General features: G+C 36.6%; 5 protein-coding genes across 5 annotated transcripts; all 5 read left to right on the top strand.

Annotated features, from left to right (window-relative positions):
* The first annotated feature begins 10011 nt into the window (after positions 1-10011).
* LOC129431921 (histone H1.5-like) lies at positions 10012-10711 on the top strand. Its single transcript, XM_055190042.2, has one exon. It carries the CDS (start codon positions 10088-10090, stop codon positions 10709-10711), a length of 624 nt encoding a protein of 207 aa, XP_055046017.2. The 5' UTR covers positions 10012-10087.
* An 835-nt stretch (positions 10712-11546) lies between these two features.
* Positions 11547-12014, top strand: LOC129431971 (histone H2A-like). The gene has a single exon (XM_073869391.1). It carries the CDS (start codon positions 11579-11581, stop codon positions 11963-11965), a length of 387 nt encoding a protein of 128 aa, XP_073725492.1. The 5' UTR covers positions 11547-11578; the 3' UTR covers positions 11966-12014.
* A 687-nt stretch (positions 12015-12701) lies between these two features.
* Positions 12702-13201, top strand: LOC129431929 (histone H3). Its single transcript, XM_055190052.2, has one exon. The coding sequence runs from the start codon at positions 12742-12744 to the stop codon at positions 13150-13152; it is 411 nt and encodes a 136-aa protein (XP_055046027.1). The 5' UTR covers positions 12702-12741; the 3' UTR covers positions 13153-13201.
* A 492-nt stretch (positions 13202-13693) lies between these two features.
* Positions 13694-14229, top strand: LOC141363706 (histone H4). The gene has a single exon (XM_073866878.1). It carries the CDS (start codon positions 13872-13874, stop codon positions 14181-14183), a length of 312 nt encoding a protein of 103 aa, XP_073722979.1. The 5' UTR covers positions 13694-13871; the 3' UTR covers positions 14184-14229.
* Positions 14230-14670: 441 nt separating this feature from the next.
* On the top strand, positions 14671-15146 carry LOC129431955 (histone H2B-like). Its single transcript, XM_073866832.1, has one exon. It carries the CDS (start codon positions 14725-14727, stop codon positions 15097-15099), a length of 375 nt encoding a protein of 124 aa, XP_073722933.1. The 5' UTR covers positions 14671-14724; the 3' UTR covers positions 15100-15146.
* Positions 15147-16306: the final 1160 nt, after the last annotated feature.

Below are 16306 nucleotides of genomic sequence, written 5' to 3'. Positions count from 1 at the left end.
CTTTGAACATTTGCAGTAATTTTGTTGAAAACATTTTGTACATTGAAAAGTTACTGTCATCTTTGTTTAGTTTGAATTATGCCTGATTTATAAAGGAGTTTAGCACTTTAGCAACATTTTAATTCATAAAAATACTTAACAGTGCAATAAACTTGAAAGTTTATACTACATAACTTAAATCATCAAATCAAATAATACTTTCTAACAATGAATCACTAAAGCAAGGCTATATCTTAAGTACTCCCTGCAGGTTTTTTTAGTTACTTGAACTTTTAAGTAAGGTTAACTGGTTTTTATAGTGTGCAAGTACAAGTAAAAAATAATACGCAAAACCTCTTTGAATTCTAATGAAAACCTTCATGTTTACCTGCAGGAACAGTGAAGACTGAAGCTGAAGTGGTCTGTATTCTCTCTACATTTCAGGTTTTATTTCCTTTCGAATTGCCTAATTCATACACAAATACATTTTATGTAAAACTGAAACTCATTTCCATTCAGATGTTTAGATTTACCATTCAGATTTCTTTTCAGAAGAACACCAAGAACTCTGAGTTCATCTTCTGTTTTGTTTTAGTTATTGTTCATTGTTTTATAATTATTTATGACACCGCGCAGGACTCGACAGTAAGAACGACCTGATGGCTCAGGACCAGTGTGAAAGTTGCTTTGAGGCCTTGCCAATTGCTTTTTTTTAAACAAAATGTGCTGCAATTATTTTCATAATCATTTATGTCTCAAGTAAATATTAACCCAGCAGGCACCTTGATATCAATTTGACATTACATGTTAGTCAAGACTTGATCAGGCCACATCTCATTTGAAATATGTCCCAGGGGCAAATTGATGTTAAAAAGATGTGAGATTATCGTCAAAATAACGGTTCAAATATCCAAATCAAACTGACATCAACAACTTGATGTCCTTTCTAATGTCCATTCAACAGCAAAGCTTTCGCTGTAGTGACGTGGCAGCCACTGCTTCAAAAGCATTGATGAACCATGAAATGAAAGTAGCAATTGTCTTTTTTCCCGTGGTGACAAATATCTGAATGAAACCGGCAGTGCTGGACTTGAATTTGTCGATTAAGAACTGACTGGACCACTGGAAGTTGCTAGATGTTGCCAAATGCTAATCGCTGCAATCTTTTTTCGGACCCCACCCACCTGCTGTACCATATGACTGGACGTAAAGAGAGATCGCGTCGAGTAGGGGATGAGATTTGCGTTTTTGATTAAAACACATTCGTTTTTTTACAGACGCTAGGACACATTTCTCATTACTTAGGTCACTTTTGCAAAACTCTTTCAAACAGTGAGCACAACAGAAGTCTATGTGGGCTAAACTGAGGATCAATTATCATTGCTTTGGCACAAAATGCATTCAATGACTAAATCCCTCAATTTTCATGAATTCTTTTCTCACTCAGACACAACAACTGCCAGAACTCTTTATACATACAGGCCAATTTGCACATGCTTACATACTGTTTTCAAAAATTATGTTCAAAACCATAACATAATACAAAACTGAATAAGACAGCAATTTGCTACAATAATAGTTGAATGAATAGTTAATGTAGTTGTGTTTTTTATTTTGTTATGGTTTTTTATTCTGTTGTAGTGTTTTTTAATTTGTATTTGTGTTTTTAATTTGTTGTTGTGTTTTTTAATTTGTAGTTGTGTTTTTTAATTTGCTGTGTTTTTTAACTTGCTGTTGTGTTTTTTATTTTGTATTTGTTTTTTTATTTTGTTGTAGTGTTTTTTAATTTGCTGTATTGGTTTTTAATTTGCTGTAGTGTTTTTTTTATTTGTTGTTTTTTAATTTGTTGCAGTGTTTTTTAATTTGTTGTGGTGTTTTTTAATTTGTTGTTGTTGTCTAGTAATTTGTAGTTGTGTTTTTAATTTGTTGTAGTGTTTTTTAATTTGTAGTTGTGTTTTTTAATTTGCTGTAGTGTTTTTTTTCATTTGCTGTTGTGTTTTTTTTATTTTGTATTTGTTTTTTATTTTGTTGTAGTGTTTTTTAATTTGCTGTTTTTTTAATTTGCTGTAGTGTTTTTTTATTTGCTGTAGTGTTTTTTAATTTGTTGTGGTGTTTTTTTAATTTGTTGTAGTGTTTTTTATTTGTTGTTGTTTTTTAATTTGTTGTTGTTTAGTAATTTGTTGTTGTGGTTTGCACTTCAGGGCCACCGTAGGTACACAAATTCTTGTATTTTGGAATTACTCAGTGCAAAAAATAAAAAAATAAATAAACTACATAAAATATTGAAGAATTCTGCATCATGTCTGAATTATTCCAGTAAAATATATTGCAGTGAATTATAAACAGAGAAAACATTGTATAATGTTACATGTTGTTAGTGTTTTTCAGGTCAGTGTTTTGTGGGTGACAAAATGTGTTGGTCCGCTGTCAACCTTTGCTAGTGTTCTGGAAGAATGAGTTGATTTGAGACTTGAATAAATTGTTTTGGTAGTTGTAGTGCATTTTGAATGTTAAAGGAACTGCTTTAACAAGCTGAAAGTTGGTGAACTGTGTGAAGAGTTTTACAAAAGTGACCTAAGTATTGAGAAATGTGTCCTATAGTGTTTGTACAAAACTGTATAATAATAATAATAATGAAGCTCACAGATAATTAATTTGTAAAAAAAATACCACAATTTTCCAAAACAAATTACTTTTTTATTTAATTGCGAAAAAGACTTTGGGTGCAGACATGATATTTCCCCCTTCGACGGGCACTTTAGGAAGTGGATGCTATATAAACTTTTACCAAGAACAATATTGTGCAATGATTATTTCTTGTACTTTTTTAATGCACGGCTGTGGTACAGAAAATCCCTCTGTACTTTGATTACATTTAACACAGTAGCGTGTGTATTTCTGGGTGTGTGTGTGTTATTTGATTGTTACTGTGGTTACCTGGCTGTGACCTTATCATACTGCTGTGACTCACTTGAATTAAACAGCGAGGATTAGGTGTTTATCAATGTTTGTTTAGAGAGCTTCACTGATTTGGTGGATTGGTATATAAGTGGCTGTAAATCTTGTCATTGATGCTATTGTTTAAAACAAGTAATAACAGTTACTGCATTTAATCCAGGTGCTCTTCAGCAGTCAAATCCATCATCATCTGAGACTGACATCAAGAAACACAAAGACACTGTCAAAACACTATATAGAATTACAGTAACATACTGTAAGCTGTTTGCCAGTAACTTACTGTAGATTAATATTGATGTTTTTACTGGCAACAGTTTGTTCAAAGTTAAATGAACATTAAACATTAACAAGATTTTATTTATACAGAATAAAACTAAAATAACAGCCTCATGCAAAGCATTCTGGGAACCAAAATCTGAAGGAAAAAAACAGAAAAGGCTTGATGAGGATTTCTAGAATGCTTTGCATGTGGCTGTTATTTTAGTTTTATTCTGTAAAGATAAAGACTTTTAATGTTCATTGGACTTAAAACAAACTATTGCCAGTAAATAACATCAATTTAAATCTACAGTAAATTACTGGCAAACAACTGCAGAACTACAGCAAATATTTTACAGTATTTCTGCGGTCTGCTCCTGACAGATATGGCCATAAGGGAGGCAAAAGGGCCGGGCAACTAGACAATCAGAATATTTGCATTACATTTTAAAACTAACTTTGTATTATTGACTTCAAGTTTGCTAAATTAAACTTTACTTTGATTTCATTGCTTTTGTGTTGTTATTTTGGAGGTTGAAAGGTGCGTGGATGTCAAATGAACATCAAGTTTTTAACGTCAGTTTGATTTGCGTTTTAGACCTGTCTATTGTATTTCAATGTTGATGGCAATTTTTAACATCAAGTTGCCTGCTGGGAACACTTCAGAAATTAAACACACATTTAACTCTTACACTGGTAATAATTAGTAATTACAGTTTTTTACGATTGCTATGACACTTTTTTCCATACTTTTAACAAATTTTCTAAACTCTTAACGCACCAACACACCTAAAACACACAACTGCCAAAACAGTTAATTTTATCCTCAAAATCACACATTGTAAACTAAACTCTCACACTGTTTACCAAAATACTGTAAACATGTTTCAGAATCAACTAGTTATACCAGATCACCAACACATGTTCTCTTCCAACAGAAACATTTAGTCAATCATAACAAAATGTCATGAAAAACACAAACATAAGGTGGAAAAACAAAAACTGCATAAGTTTATTTGTAAGTCTGTCCTTATAGACTGTAGTAGATTATAGACTATAGATTATAGGTTATAGAGTTTTTTTGAAAACTTTTTTTTATTTTTGTTTAGTTGGGTTTAGTAAATGCATGTATTATGATTGTTTTGCTGCAGCAATTCAAGACAAAAATGAATCATCCATCTTAGAGTACGTTTTATAAAAAAAGTAGACATACTGTAATTGCTGCAGTAAAGAACTTACAGTATTTACAACAGGACATTACTGCAAGATATTCAATATTACTTCCATTTACAGTAAAAAAGTAAAAATAAACAAATACAAACAGAAAAGCCACTGAAGAATAAAGTAAAAAAGAAAATCTCATCATCTAATCTATTGCGTTTCTATTTGGCCACATGTTCTCATTCACATAACACCTGATTTTTCCCTGGCAAGGCATCTTGTGAAGAACCTTTTGCCATGTCTTATCCACCTCTGACAGTGTTCAGGTGTGATGTCTGGGAATGCACCATCTATTGCATCCAGGTGGGACTAGAGAAAAACCTCTCCCTTGTCCTGGTGGTCTTCCGCTGGCTCGTGCAGACATATATCTTATTTTTGTGTTGCTCATATTGTTCCTTTTCCACACAAGATCAACCTAAAGAGGCCCTCCTTTACTCTATTGTATACTATATAGTCATGCAATTGAAAGAACTTGAGTGTGTTTCCTAGGTGGGAATCAGCTGTGATTTGTACAGTATATGTGCATTGGTACAATAAATTGTTTTTCAATCCCAATGGAATAAAATACAGGGAATATATTTATGTTTCAATTCATCATATAAACAGCTGTTTACTTTGACTATAAGTGAGGTTTAGCACATGATGTTATCTGTTTTGACATGCTGTGTTAAAGCATTTGTAAATTTGACATTAAAAATCTATTGTTTTGGTCTTGTTTGAGCTTGTCTGTAAAAGAAGTTAAAGCATTTTAAATTTGTGTTAATTGTATGCATTTTGTGTTAAAGCAACAAGAAATGTGTTAATAGTATAGCTTACACAGGTGGATGTAGTGCTAACTGTGTTAAGAGTTTTGAAAACTTGTTAAAAGTATTGAAAAATCTGTCATAGCAATCGTAAAAAACTGTAAAGATATCTAAAAAAAATAAGATCATATATTATATGATTTTAATTGCAATGTGTGAAGAAAGGAGAAACAGGCGGATGATCCAAATACGGCTTCAAGTTTATTCACACACAAACAAAAAATCCAGGCATTAAAAAACAAAGCTAAACCAAAAACAATACGGGGCGAACGCAACGGCCATACAGGACAACACCAGACAAACAAACCCAGGGCATGAAGATAGTAAAACTCAGGGTTACAGGATTCGTTTTGAGTTAACAAAACCAAACCATGAGATCAGGCCTAGTCGGTACCATGAAGCCGATCATCAACCTTTCCTGTCAACTTATGATCTTGACCGTAGCCAGCTGAGGCCACTGAGGTCTGGACCGCTGTGTTTTTCATATTTAATAATAAAATGTGAGTCACTGATTGAGATATTACTGCATTACATGACACTGCATTCTGTGTTTTATGTTTCACAACATTCAAAATAATTAAAAACAATATGTGCCACCACAATGTAAAAACAGTAGGTAATTTAATCGTGTGTGTGTGTGTGTGTGTGTGTGTGTGTGTGTGTGTGTGTGTGTGTGTGTGTGTGTGTGTGTGTGTGTGTGTGTGTGTGTGTGTGTGTGTGTGTGTGTGTAAACAAATAGTAAAACAAACAGCTCCCTATTTCCATTTTGTCTTCTCCCAACCCACTTAGAGTATACAAATATATACAAACAACTATTTAAGCAGCGCAATAACTGAAAAAAAGTCTGTCTGACCCTTGTGCATCTTCGAAAAAGTGAAATATATGAAATCCATTACAATTTGTAACACAGACAGACAAAACAAATCTCCTTCATCTTCAAGAAGTCTTCATTTGTTGATGTTTTATTATGTTTAGGTTTGTCAGTTTGTGGTGGCAAAGGTAGTTTTTTTAAATGAGATCAATTGGTGCACAATTGATCTTGGACGTTTCTGAAAATCAAATCAACTCTTTGTATTGTGCATTTCAAAAAAGGAGAGAAACAGAAAAAGTGACTTCAAGCGATTATAAAATATTAATCTTAATGACTTAGTTTGTGGGGTATTTATATTAAAGCTCACGTAACACACGCTGTTTCTGCATTTCTGATGTTAATCTGGAGTACCTATAGAGTAGTATGGCATCCTTTATCTCCGAAGAGTCTTTAGTTTAATCAGATTTATAAAAGAAAGATTAGCTTTACCGAATCTTTCCGATAACGTACGAATAAATGAAGAAGGAGGAGTTATACCGCGGGAGGAGCGAGTACGAGTCATGCAACACTATACAACACTGTTTAACTTATGATTCACTACATGTTAGTGTCATTTATATAATATGCAGGCAACTATTTACAACAAAAGACAGAAGTCTTACTTACCGCGTGCAACTCATATCCGGTTGAGAAAATCCAGCGCATCAAACACACACGCAAAACTCTGCTGGTACCCCAGATAATAAACTATATCCATTGTTTCCATAAGGCTGGATTTCTTCTCCTTACATCCAAAAACACACTTCATCTTTTGTGCCATTGTTGAGTTTTGAAATTAAACAAAGCTGAGTGGCGTGATAAGCTGTTAGCAAGTTGTCGTATTTTTTGACATTGTGTTTTTATTTGTATCATTTATAGTAACTAATTTTTCATTATTTATACACATTTGTACTGCTGGGCTGAAAATAACCCATTCTTAGTTGTTTTGCAACCCTTCTTTGGGTGAAATCTGGAAAGCATGGGATATTTTAACTTAAAATGTTGGATAACACAATTGACCCAAATGCAAGGGTCGTCTAACCAATCATATTTCAATTTTTTGCTGAGTTGCTTTATGCACTGTAAAAAAGCAGCATGAAGTTAAAAATCCACTTATTAATGTAAGTTAATTCCACTTACTATATTAAGTTTTGACTTTGTGATAAGTTGACAATATAAAATCAAATAGAAACTGATTAACTTATATTTTAATGTTACTTTAACTTAACAAATTATGTTGATTTGACAAAAAGTGTTGACTATTTTACAGTAAAGATCAGTAAAGAAAGTCATCAAAACATCCTTTAGTCAAAGGTACAGTAAAATGGCAAACTTTTTATAATCTGAAGAAATGTTTAACCACAAAAAAATATTTTGTGAAACTGAAAGGTTCATAGAACCATTTAGACTAAAAAAAGAGATCTAGATATGAACTTTTATCTAAAAAAAATATGCAAAATAGCTAAAACCTTACAACAACTGCTGTAATAATTGACTTTGTGAAATATAAACGCATAATAGGGTTAAGTGCTAATTTGCACAAATTAATCAGGTTATCTCTTAAAGGTCCAGTTTTATAATAATAAGGTTGCATGCTTCCGTGAAATAACGGTGAATGATCCAACGTTAGTGTGATGTTGCTGTTACAACATAAAAAGATAAAACTCAAAGTTCACATCCAGGCAATATATTTACGTTAACAGAATTCCCCTTTCAAAGCCTACAACGAACGGCCGGTTTGGACTGCAGCCCTCTACTTCCCGGTTGAATGACGTCAATAAAACAGATTTTGACTAAACTCCGCCCAAAGTAGCCTAATACTTCAGTCGCCAGCTAAGCTGGGGTGCATTTCCCGAACAACGACATAACTCGCTGCTGAACCAAAATAGTAGGCTACGATACATAGTTGGAGAAACAAACAACCTTGTCAGGACTGTTTCCCGAAAGCATAGTAACTTTGTCACACATTCGTCTTTTGAACCATGTTGGTTTTACAACATAGTTGATGATGTCACGTACAGGAGGTGAAGTACTAATTAATCTGTGCAAATTGGCCTAATGTCAGATTACTGCTGTAAATAACATATATTGCATCGAAAGACTGATTTTGTTATTGTGATTTAGTTATCTGTTGTTTAGTTTCATAATATTTAATTAATGTGCAAGTTCCCTCTTACGTCACTCCTCCCAGGGATTCCTCAGGGTCTTAAAGCTTGTACGGACTGTGCACATGCGCAGTTTTCAAATGCAGCACTTTAATTATGTTTACAAACTTAAAGACGTAAAATATTTTTTTATATATATTTTGAATGGTGGATATAGAATGTACATGTTTTTTGCTTATTTTGTTCAAAAGCATGAGCAACGTAAGTTTCAGGAAACTTCAGGAACTATGGTTTCAGAAAATACCAAATCGTTGAATTTAACCAGTAACGACGAAACTTACAACAGTAGTTGGCTAATGATGCTTTCGGGAAACATAACCCGGAACTCGTTATGTATTTCTGAAGGAGGGACTTTTTAAGAACAGTGAAAACAGCGCTATACAGATAAGTAAATTATGTGAAAAATACTGTGTTTTAACACACTAAACATGAACAACTTAACAAATCCTGATTGTTCTGTTGAAACATTTTTGCGCCCCCTGCTGGTCGTTTTAAACTTTGCATTTCCACCTTAATTTTTTTTTAAATATTCGTTTTGTTTGATAGTCTTACACATTTTACTCTGATCTATATTTTCCTGGTGTCAAGTCCTGGTAACAGAAGCAAGGCGTGGATCTCTCACAACACCTCACCAAACACACAAGACTGCTTTATTTCCATTATTATTCATTTGATTATCATAAAGCACAGAGGGTCAAAAACAATAGCAGTATGTTAATATCATTCTAATATCAATATTTTAGACTTGACCTTCATATAGGCTTTGAATCAAGCAATCAAAGAAAAAAAAAAAGATTAATAAATAAACTTCAAATCTTAGATGCTAGATCATTGACACAAACAAAACACACTTATTTTAACAATTTAACGTTATTTATTTGAAAATAAAACTACATATATGAATTATTAACACTAATTTAAACATTATCTGATTGTTTTAAGATTGAAGATAACTATTTTGAAACCTACACAGATCATCCAATGATTTCTGGAACAGACAGGCACGTAAATTATGTCATGATCTCAAGTGTTATCCTTAAACAATAGATATTATCTAGAATAATGGAATATAAATGTTTTAAATAGTCATACTGCCTCAGTTACAAAATCTTACAATGATTCTCACAGGAACATTATGGTGCAACCAAGTTCTTGTCACAAATAAATTAAAGACATTGACCATTATTCCCTGTCAGTCATTTTATATTCTGGTTCTGTCTAAACTTGTGTTTTAATAATTACATAATTTAATAAAAAACGTGTTATGATCAATCAATATTATTGATTTTTTTTATTCATTCCTTATTTAAAAAAAAAAACTGGGGAAGATCCTAATGCTGCGTTTAGTCGTAGATGTTGTGTCCTGTATAGTCAAACACTACTTGGAAACAAGGACACAGATGTGTTATAACGAAGAGATAACTAAACTAAACTAAAAACGCTTCTAAATATTATTAAAGACAAATAATACAATGATTATACAGATTGCAAAACCACAAATCACATGACATTCGTCCACTGCTTTATCCGGAGACAGATGCTCAGTGTGGATTTGATCTGATTGTGCCAAAATAAAGAGTTTACTGCCGTAAAGTTTGGTCTCTAAATAAAGCTCTGAATCTCAGCTCTGTGCTCGCGCTGTTTTCATAACGATACAATTCTTAAACACCACGGATTTTATTCGATATTTCAGAGGAGAAAACACAGTCGCTGGCAACTCGAAAAGGCGCGCAGTTACAGACAGACTGAGTCTATAAGGTTCTCATGTGTTGTATAAGCGCGCGGCGCCTCTCGGCAGTCCAGCATTACTGATCGAGTTCAGTTCTTGTGACAGTTCGGATCTATTTAGAAGAATGGCAGAAACCGCTCCAGCTCCAGCTGCTCCACCGGCCAAAGCGCCCAAGAAGAAAACTGCAGCCAAGGCGAAGAAAACGGGTCCGAGCGTGAGCGAGCTCGTCGTTAAAGCTGTGACAGCCTCCAAGGAGAGAAGCGGCGTGTCCCTCGCTGCCCTGAAGAAAGCGCTCGCTGCCGCCGGCTACGACGTGGAGAAGAACAACTCCCGCGTCAAGATCGCCATCAAGGGTCTGGTGACTAAAGGCACATTGGTTCAGACTAAAGGAACCGGCGCGTCCGGCTCATTCAAGCTGAACAAGAAGCAAGCAGAGACCAAGAAGGCCGCTCCTAAAGCAAAGAAGCCCGCAGCCAAAAAGCCCGCAGCTGCCAAGAAGCCCAAAACTGCTGCAGCAAAGAAGACCGCCGCAAAGAAATCTCCGAAGAAGGCGAAGAAGCCCGCTGCCACAGCCGCTAAGAAGGTGACAAAGAGCCCGAAGAAGGCAACCAAGAGCCCTAAGAAAGCAAAGAAGCCTGCGGCTCCTAAGAAAGCAGCAAAGAGCCCTAAAAAGGCGAAGGTTGCGAAGCCCAAGACGGCGAAGCCTAAAGCAGCCAAGCCTAAAAAGGCTGCACCCAAAAAGAAGTAAAGTCACCAGCTGAGGAAACAAACGGCTCTTTTAAGAGCCACCCACCACCTCACGAAAGAGTTTCAGATCTGCATGTTATGATGTGTTTACATTTTACTCTAGTTTAATTTGATCGGTTAAATGAAGCCGTGTGAGAGCTGGCACAGTTAAGCACTTAATGGCTGTTTCAAACCATCAAGCGGTGAATAACCAGACAGCGTTTAGATTAATCCAGAACTAAGACTTATTTATATCAGGACATTTACGTAACAACCCTCACAAAAAACAATACTAGTGTGGATCTTGAGACAATGGATTATCATTATTATATGTTAATATATATTAATTGTTCCAAGATCCCATTTAATCTTGGACTGGTAGCAGCACTTACGTGAATTTAGGACCAGCAATCTGTTAAAGAAGTGCCTGCAATCCGATTTTCTCATCTTGAATCTAAATATAGCTATAGCAATTTATTAATAAATTCAAAATTAAAAATGGGTTTGGCATGGTTAAAATGGATCTTTGCATTGTCAAAGAAAAAAAAGAAACAAACATTAAATATATTTACAAACAAAACAACAAAGATAAATATTATATCTATTGGTCCGTGGAATAAAAATACTAAAACGACAATGCAGTACAAAATCATGTTATTTTGTTTAACACTGGTAATTAACATAAAACATTTTATTCCTGTTAACTGTATTACGATACACGCAGACTGGGGGGTGGAGTTGAAGTTTAGAGGGAAGTTTACTGATTGGTTTACAGTTTTAATCAGAATCCACCCAATAGGCGACTGACAGACGGGTTTAAATACGAGAGGCTCCACCTACATAACTTACATTTCTCTTCTGAGTTTGTGTTTGTTACATCAGAAATAACATGAGCGGTAGAGGTAAAACCGGCGGTAAGGCGAGAGCGAAGGCCAAGACTCGCTCATCCAGAGCTGGACTGCAGTTCCCCGTCGGTCGTGTTCACAGACTTCTCCGTAAAGGCAACTATGCTGAGCGTGTCGGTGCCGGTGCTCCCGTCTATCTGGCCGCAGTGCTCGAGTATCTGACCGCTGAGATTCTGGAGTTGGCCGGAAACGCCGCTCGTGACAACAAGAAGACTCGCATCATTCCCCGTCATCTGCAGCTGGCGGTGCGCAATGACGAGGAGCTGAACAAACTTCTGGGCGGTGTGACCATCGCTCAGGGCGGCGTGCTGCCCAACATCCAGGCTGTGCTGTTGCCCAAGAAGACCGAGAAGCCCGCCAAGACCAAATAAATGAACACAAGTTCACTTAAATTCAAAGGCTCTTTTAAGAGCCACCCACTTAATCTACGTGAGAGCTTGTTTCTATAAACTTGTCTGTTTGACGCACCACGTATAACGTTAGCACACACTTCAAACATTTATAAGCAATAAGGAAATTTAAATAATGGTTTATCAAATGATTTGCTTTCTGAAGATCATGACTTTTAAGTGGTATCCGCTATGGTAGTAAAGCACACTATATTTTCTATAATTTGACTTTCATGGTAGTGCCTCTGTTTAGACCCAAGCTCTCCCGCTAAATTTGTAATCAATAACACACTAAAGGAATTATGTTGTTCATTCTTTTCCCAGTCATTACTTACGTAGTTTTCTTACTAAATCGTTTTATTCTTAAAATAGTTACTTTTGCTCTCTGAAACAGAACAACTTTAAAATAATTTAATAAAATAGATAATTGGTTCATTGTGTATAAGAAAATGTGATACGCTGAGGGCTGTAATGTTATGTGATTCCTCTGCTGTTTCTTTGGATGAAAGTGTTTGTTAAATATAAATATGAAAGTGTAATATGTGTAGGAGCAAATAAACAAACGGCTTTTAGCGGGAAACCACTCGTTCTCGTTTGAAAACAGGAGACGCACAGCCATTGGCCAGCCGTCATACTCAGATGTCACACATTAGCCAATCGCGTAACCGTACTCGCCTGTACTGGGCTTTAAAAGAGAACCGCCTGCGAAGAACTCAGTACAATTTCTTCGTTGACTCCAGAAGAGGTTAGACGCAGCAATGGCAAGAACCAAGCAGACAGCTCGTAAATCTACCGGAGGCAAAGCCCCAAGGAAACAGCTCGCTACTAAAGCTGCCCGTAAGAGCGCCCCGGCCACCGGTGGAGTGAAGAAGCCTCATCGTTACAGGCCCGGCACCGTGGCTCTGAGAGAGATCCGCCGTTATCAGAAGTCAACCGAGCTGCTGATCCGCAAACTTCCCTTCCAGCGTCTGGTGAGAGAAATCGCTCAGGACTTCAAGACGGATCTGCGCTTCCAGAGCTCTGCTGTCATGGCCCTGCAGGAGTCCAGTGAGGCTTACTTGGTCGGTCTGTTCGAGGACACCAACCTGTGCGCCATCCACGCCAAGAGAGTCACCATCATGCCCAAAGACATCCAGCTGGCCCGCCGTATCCGCGGAGAGCGCGCTTAAGACCGCAGTGTAACATTAACCCCAACGGCTCTTTTAAGAGCCACCCAAATACCTTTTAAAACGAGACAATTTCCACTGTAATGTCTATTTGTTTTACGTTGTTTAGCGTGAGGGTATTACAAATTCGAAGGTGATTTCACGTTATCTAGTGAGCGTTGGATATGTTTATATTGCCATACATCTTATGTATAGACATTATGAATAATGTCGTAAAAACCAAACAAATGTTTTTCGAAACGTTCCAAAAAAAAAACACAATCTAGCCAAAAAGCATCGAAGCAAGCTGCAATGCCAACAGGTGAAACGTTTCCAGTACTATGTGTGTATATATTTTTTTTACTTTAACCTGACGTTTCTTACATGCTTTTTTTGAGAAAAGCGTCTGCTGCTTTATATTTTGCTTAAATAAATGTAGCCTACTCTATATTTAACAACACTGTTAGACTGAAAATATCGTTATTTTTTCAAAGTTCTGTTGCAAATTTAAGACATGCTTGCAAATGTTAAATAAAACACACGTTTGATATATAAAATATAACTACACTGTATACGCCCCAAAAAGTGCCCGATAAAAGACAAAACGTGTAGTTTAAAAATAAAATAAACGTCTGTTTTCAGCGTAGTCAGCTGTTTTCAACGCATGGTGTCTCCACCAGGTCCTGTAGGCGACCATAAAACTCCTGTGCTGCAACACTGCGGTATGCATTTTAGTTGCAGTCATGTCTGGAAGAGGTAAAGGCGGTAAAGGACTCGGAAAAGGAGGCGCTAAGCGTCATCGTAAGGTTCTGCGTGATAACATTCAGGGTATCACCAAACCCGCCATCCGTCGTCTCGCTCGCCGTGGTGGTGTCAAGCGTATCTCCGGTCTTATCTACGAGGAGACCCGCGGTGTGTTGAAGGTGTTTCTGGAGAATGTTATCCGTGACGCCGTCACTTACACCGAACACGCCAAGAGAAAGACTGTTACCGCTATGGATGTCGTGTACGCGCTGAAGAGACAGGGACGCACACTGTACGGTTTCGGAGGTTAAACGAACAAAAGATAAACAAAACCCAACGGCTCTTCTAAGAGCCACCCATATTATCACACAAAGAGCTGAACATTCAAATGATATGTCTTAAGTTTAAATGTTTTAATGTGATTCATTGAGTTGAAAATCAACATGAAAACGCATTAGCATGGCTGTTATACTCTCTACAATATTCGTTTAATAATTAAATGGAAGATTGTGCACATTATAGGGAAGAACCAAATTATTTACCTCATTAGAATATTACAAAAATAAAAGAGAAACAAGTTAAAGAGCGGGAAATTAGAACAAAGAAAAATGAAGAAGATAGGGGAAGGGCGTTCAAATAAAAGACGGGGTGTAAGTCCGCTTTCATTGGCTCTCCTTCTGACGCGTCAAACTCTGGGCTGACCAATAGAAACATTTAAGAGGCTGGGCCAACAAAGACATCCAATCAGAGCACGGGCTCTGTTTGCTGAACATTTACATAGAGCTGGGGATAAATAACCCTGCAAGCTACTTCAGAGATTATTCAGTTTCGTTTGAGATTTGAAGCATCATCATGCCTGAGCCAGCAAAGCCCGCGCCCAAGAAGGGCTCAAAGAAAGCCGTCACCAAGAGCGCCGCCAAGAGTGGAAAGAAGCGCAAGAGGTCCAGGAAGGAGAGCTACGCCATCTACGTGTACAAAGTCCTGAAGCAGGTTCATCCCGACACCGGCATTTCTTCAAAGGCGATGGGTATCATGAACTCTTTCGTCAACGACATCTTTGAGCGCATCGCCGGTGAGTCTTCTCGTCTCGCTCACTACAACAAGCGCTCCACCATCACCTCGAGAGAGATCCAGACCGCCGTGCGTCTCCTGCTGCCCGGTGAACTCGCTAAACACGCCGTGTCTGAGGGAACAAAGGCCGTCACCAAATACACGAGCTCCAAGTAAAGCCGAAAGTACCCAATCTGAACCCAAAGGCTCTTTTAAGAGCCACCCACACTTTCCAGAAAAGAGCTTCTAATGTTGAATTCTTGCATACGATAATAAACTCCAATTGTGGTTAGCTATATACAATTTCAACATAAATCGACCATTTGCTAGGTTAGGTTTGCTGCTGAATGTCACGTTTAATTTCAATAAACACTTAAAGGGTTAGTTCATCCCAAAGTTACAGTTTGATCACAAATCACTTACCCCGGTTGTCTTCATAAACCATTTTTAGATATTTTTGGTCAAGTTGTGATTGTCCCATATACTGCAGTTTGATATTTCCCAATCATGCCCTGAAGAGAATGAAAGGCATCGTCAAAAACGTTTGTGCCATTAATAGTTAAATAATATTGTGAAGCGACAGGAACACCTTGGTGGGCTAATAAAACATAACATTTTTTTTCAACAGTGTATTCTCCTGCTTGGTCCTTCAGAGCACGTTCATGAGCAGACTTCAGCGCATGCTGCTGGTGTAGTTTCCAGCATACAGACACAGAATACACTGGGCAGATTTGTGCATTAATACGGGCTGTTTAAGTATTGTTTACAATGTTTGCATAATGGCTTAAATACAATAAAGAGGAGAAAAAGGTTGGCAACTACGTCAGCAGTTCATGGTGCATGCGCTGTAGTCTGCTTGTAAATGCACACTGAATAAAATCATTATTTTGGTTTTCTTTGTGCACAAAAGTGTTCTCGTTGCTTCATAATATTATTATTGAACTACTGATGGCACATAGACCTTTTGGTGATGGCTTTCATTCTTTTCTAAGCTGAAAATATCACGTCACAGTCAGGAGAAAGAAACAATTTTAACAATCTTTGTACATTATATGTCAATATAATATATTATTTTATATTTGGTAAAATTTGGAAAAATCACTTTTTTTGAGTTTTTCCTGTTTGCATGCATGCATGTAATTTAAGATGCATTCATGTTATCTTAATATCCTTTTATATTCTGTTTAACATAATTCTGGTCTTTTGGTTGTCATTATTTTTAAGATAGAGATATTGAGATCTCAATGTGGTGGCAATAGCAAATTGTAAAGTTGTATCCAGTTTTGTTGCTCCAAATCTATATGTGCATCAATTTGCATTTTTTTTTGGGGGGGGGGGCATTGTATTTGATAGACAGTATGCATTTTTTTTTGGGGGGGGGGGG

This window comes from Misgurnus anguillicaudatus, chromosome 1 (genome assembly GCF_027580225.2).
Source record: "Misgurnus anguillicaudatus chromosome 1, ASM2758022v2, whole genome shotgun sequence".
Taxonomy (NCBI): domain Eukaryota; kingdom Metazoa; phylum Chordata; class Actinopteri; order Cypriniformes; family Cobitidae; genus Misgurnus; species Misgurnus anguillicaudatus.
The sequence above is the reverse complement of the archived record's forward strand: the minus strand, read 5'-3'. Positions and strand labels throughout refer to the sequence as shown.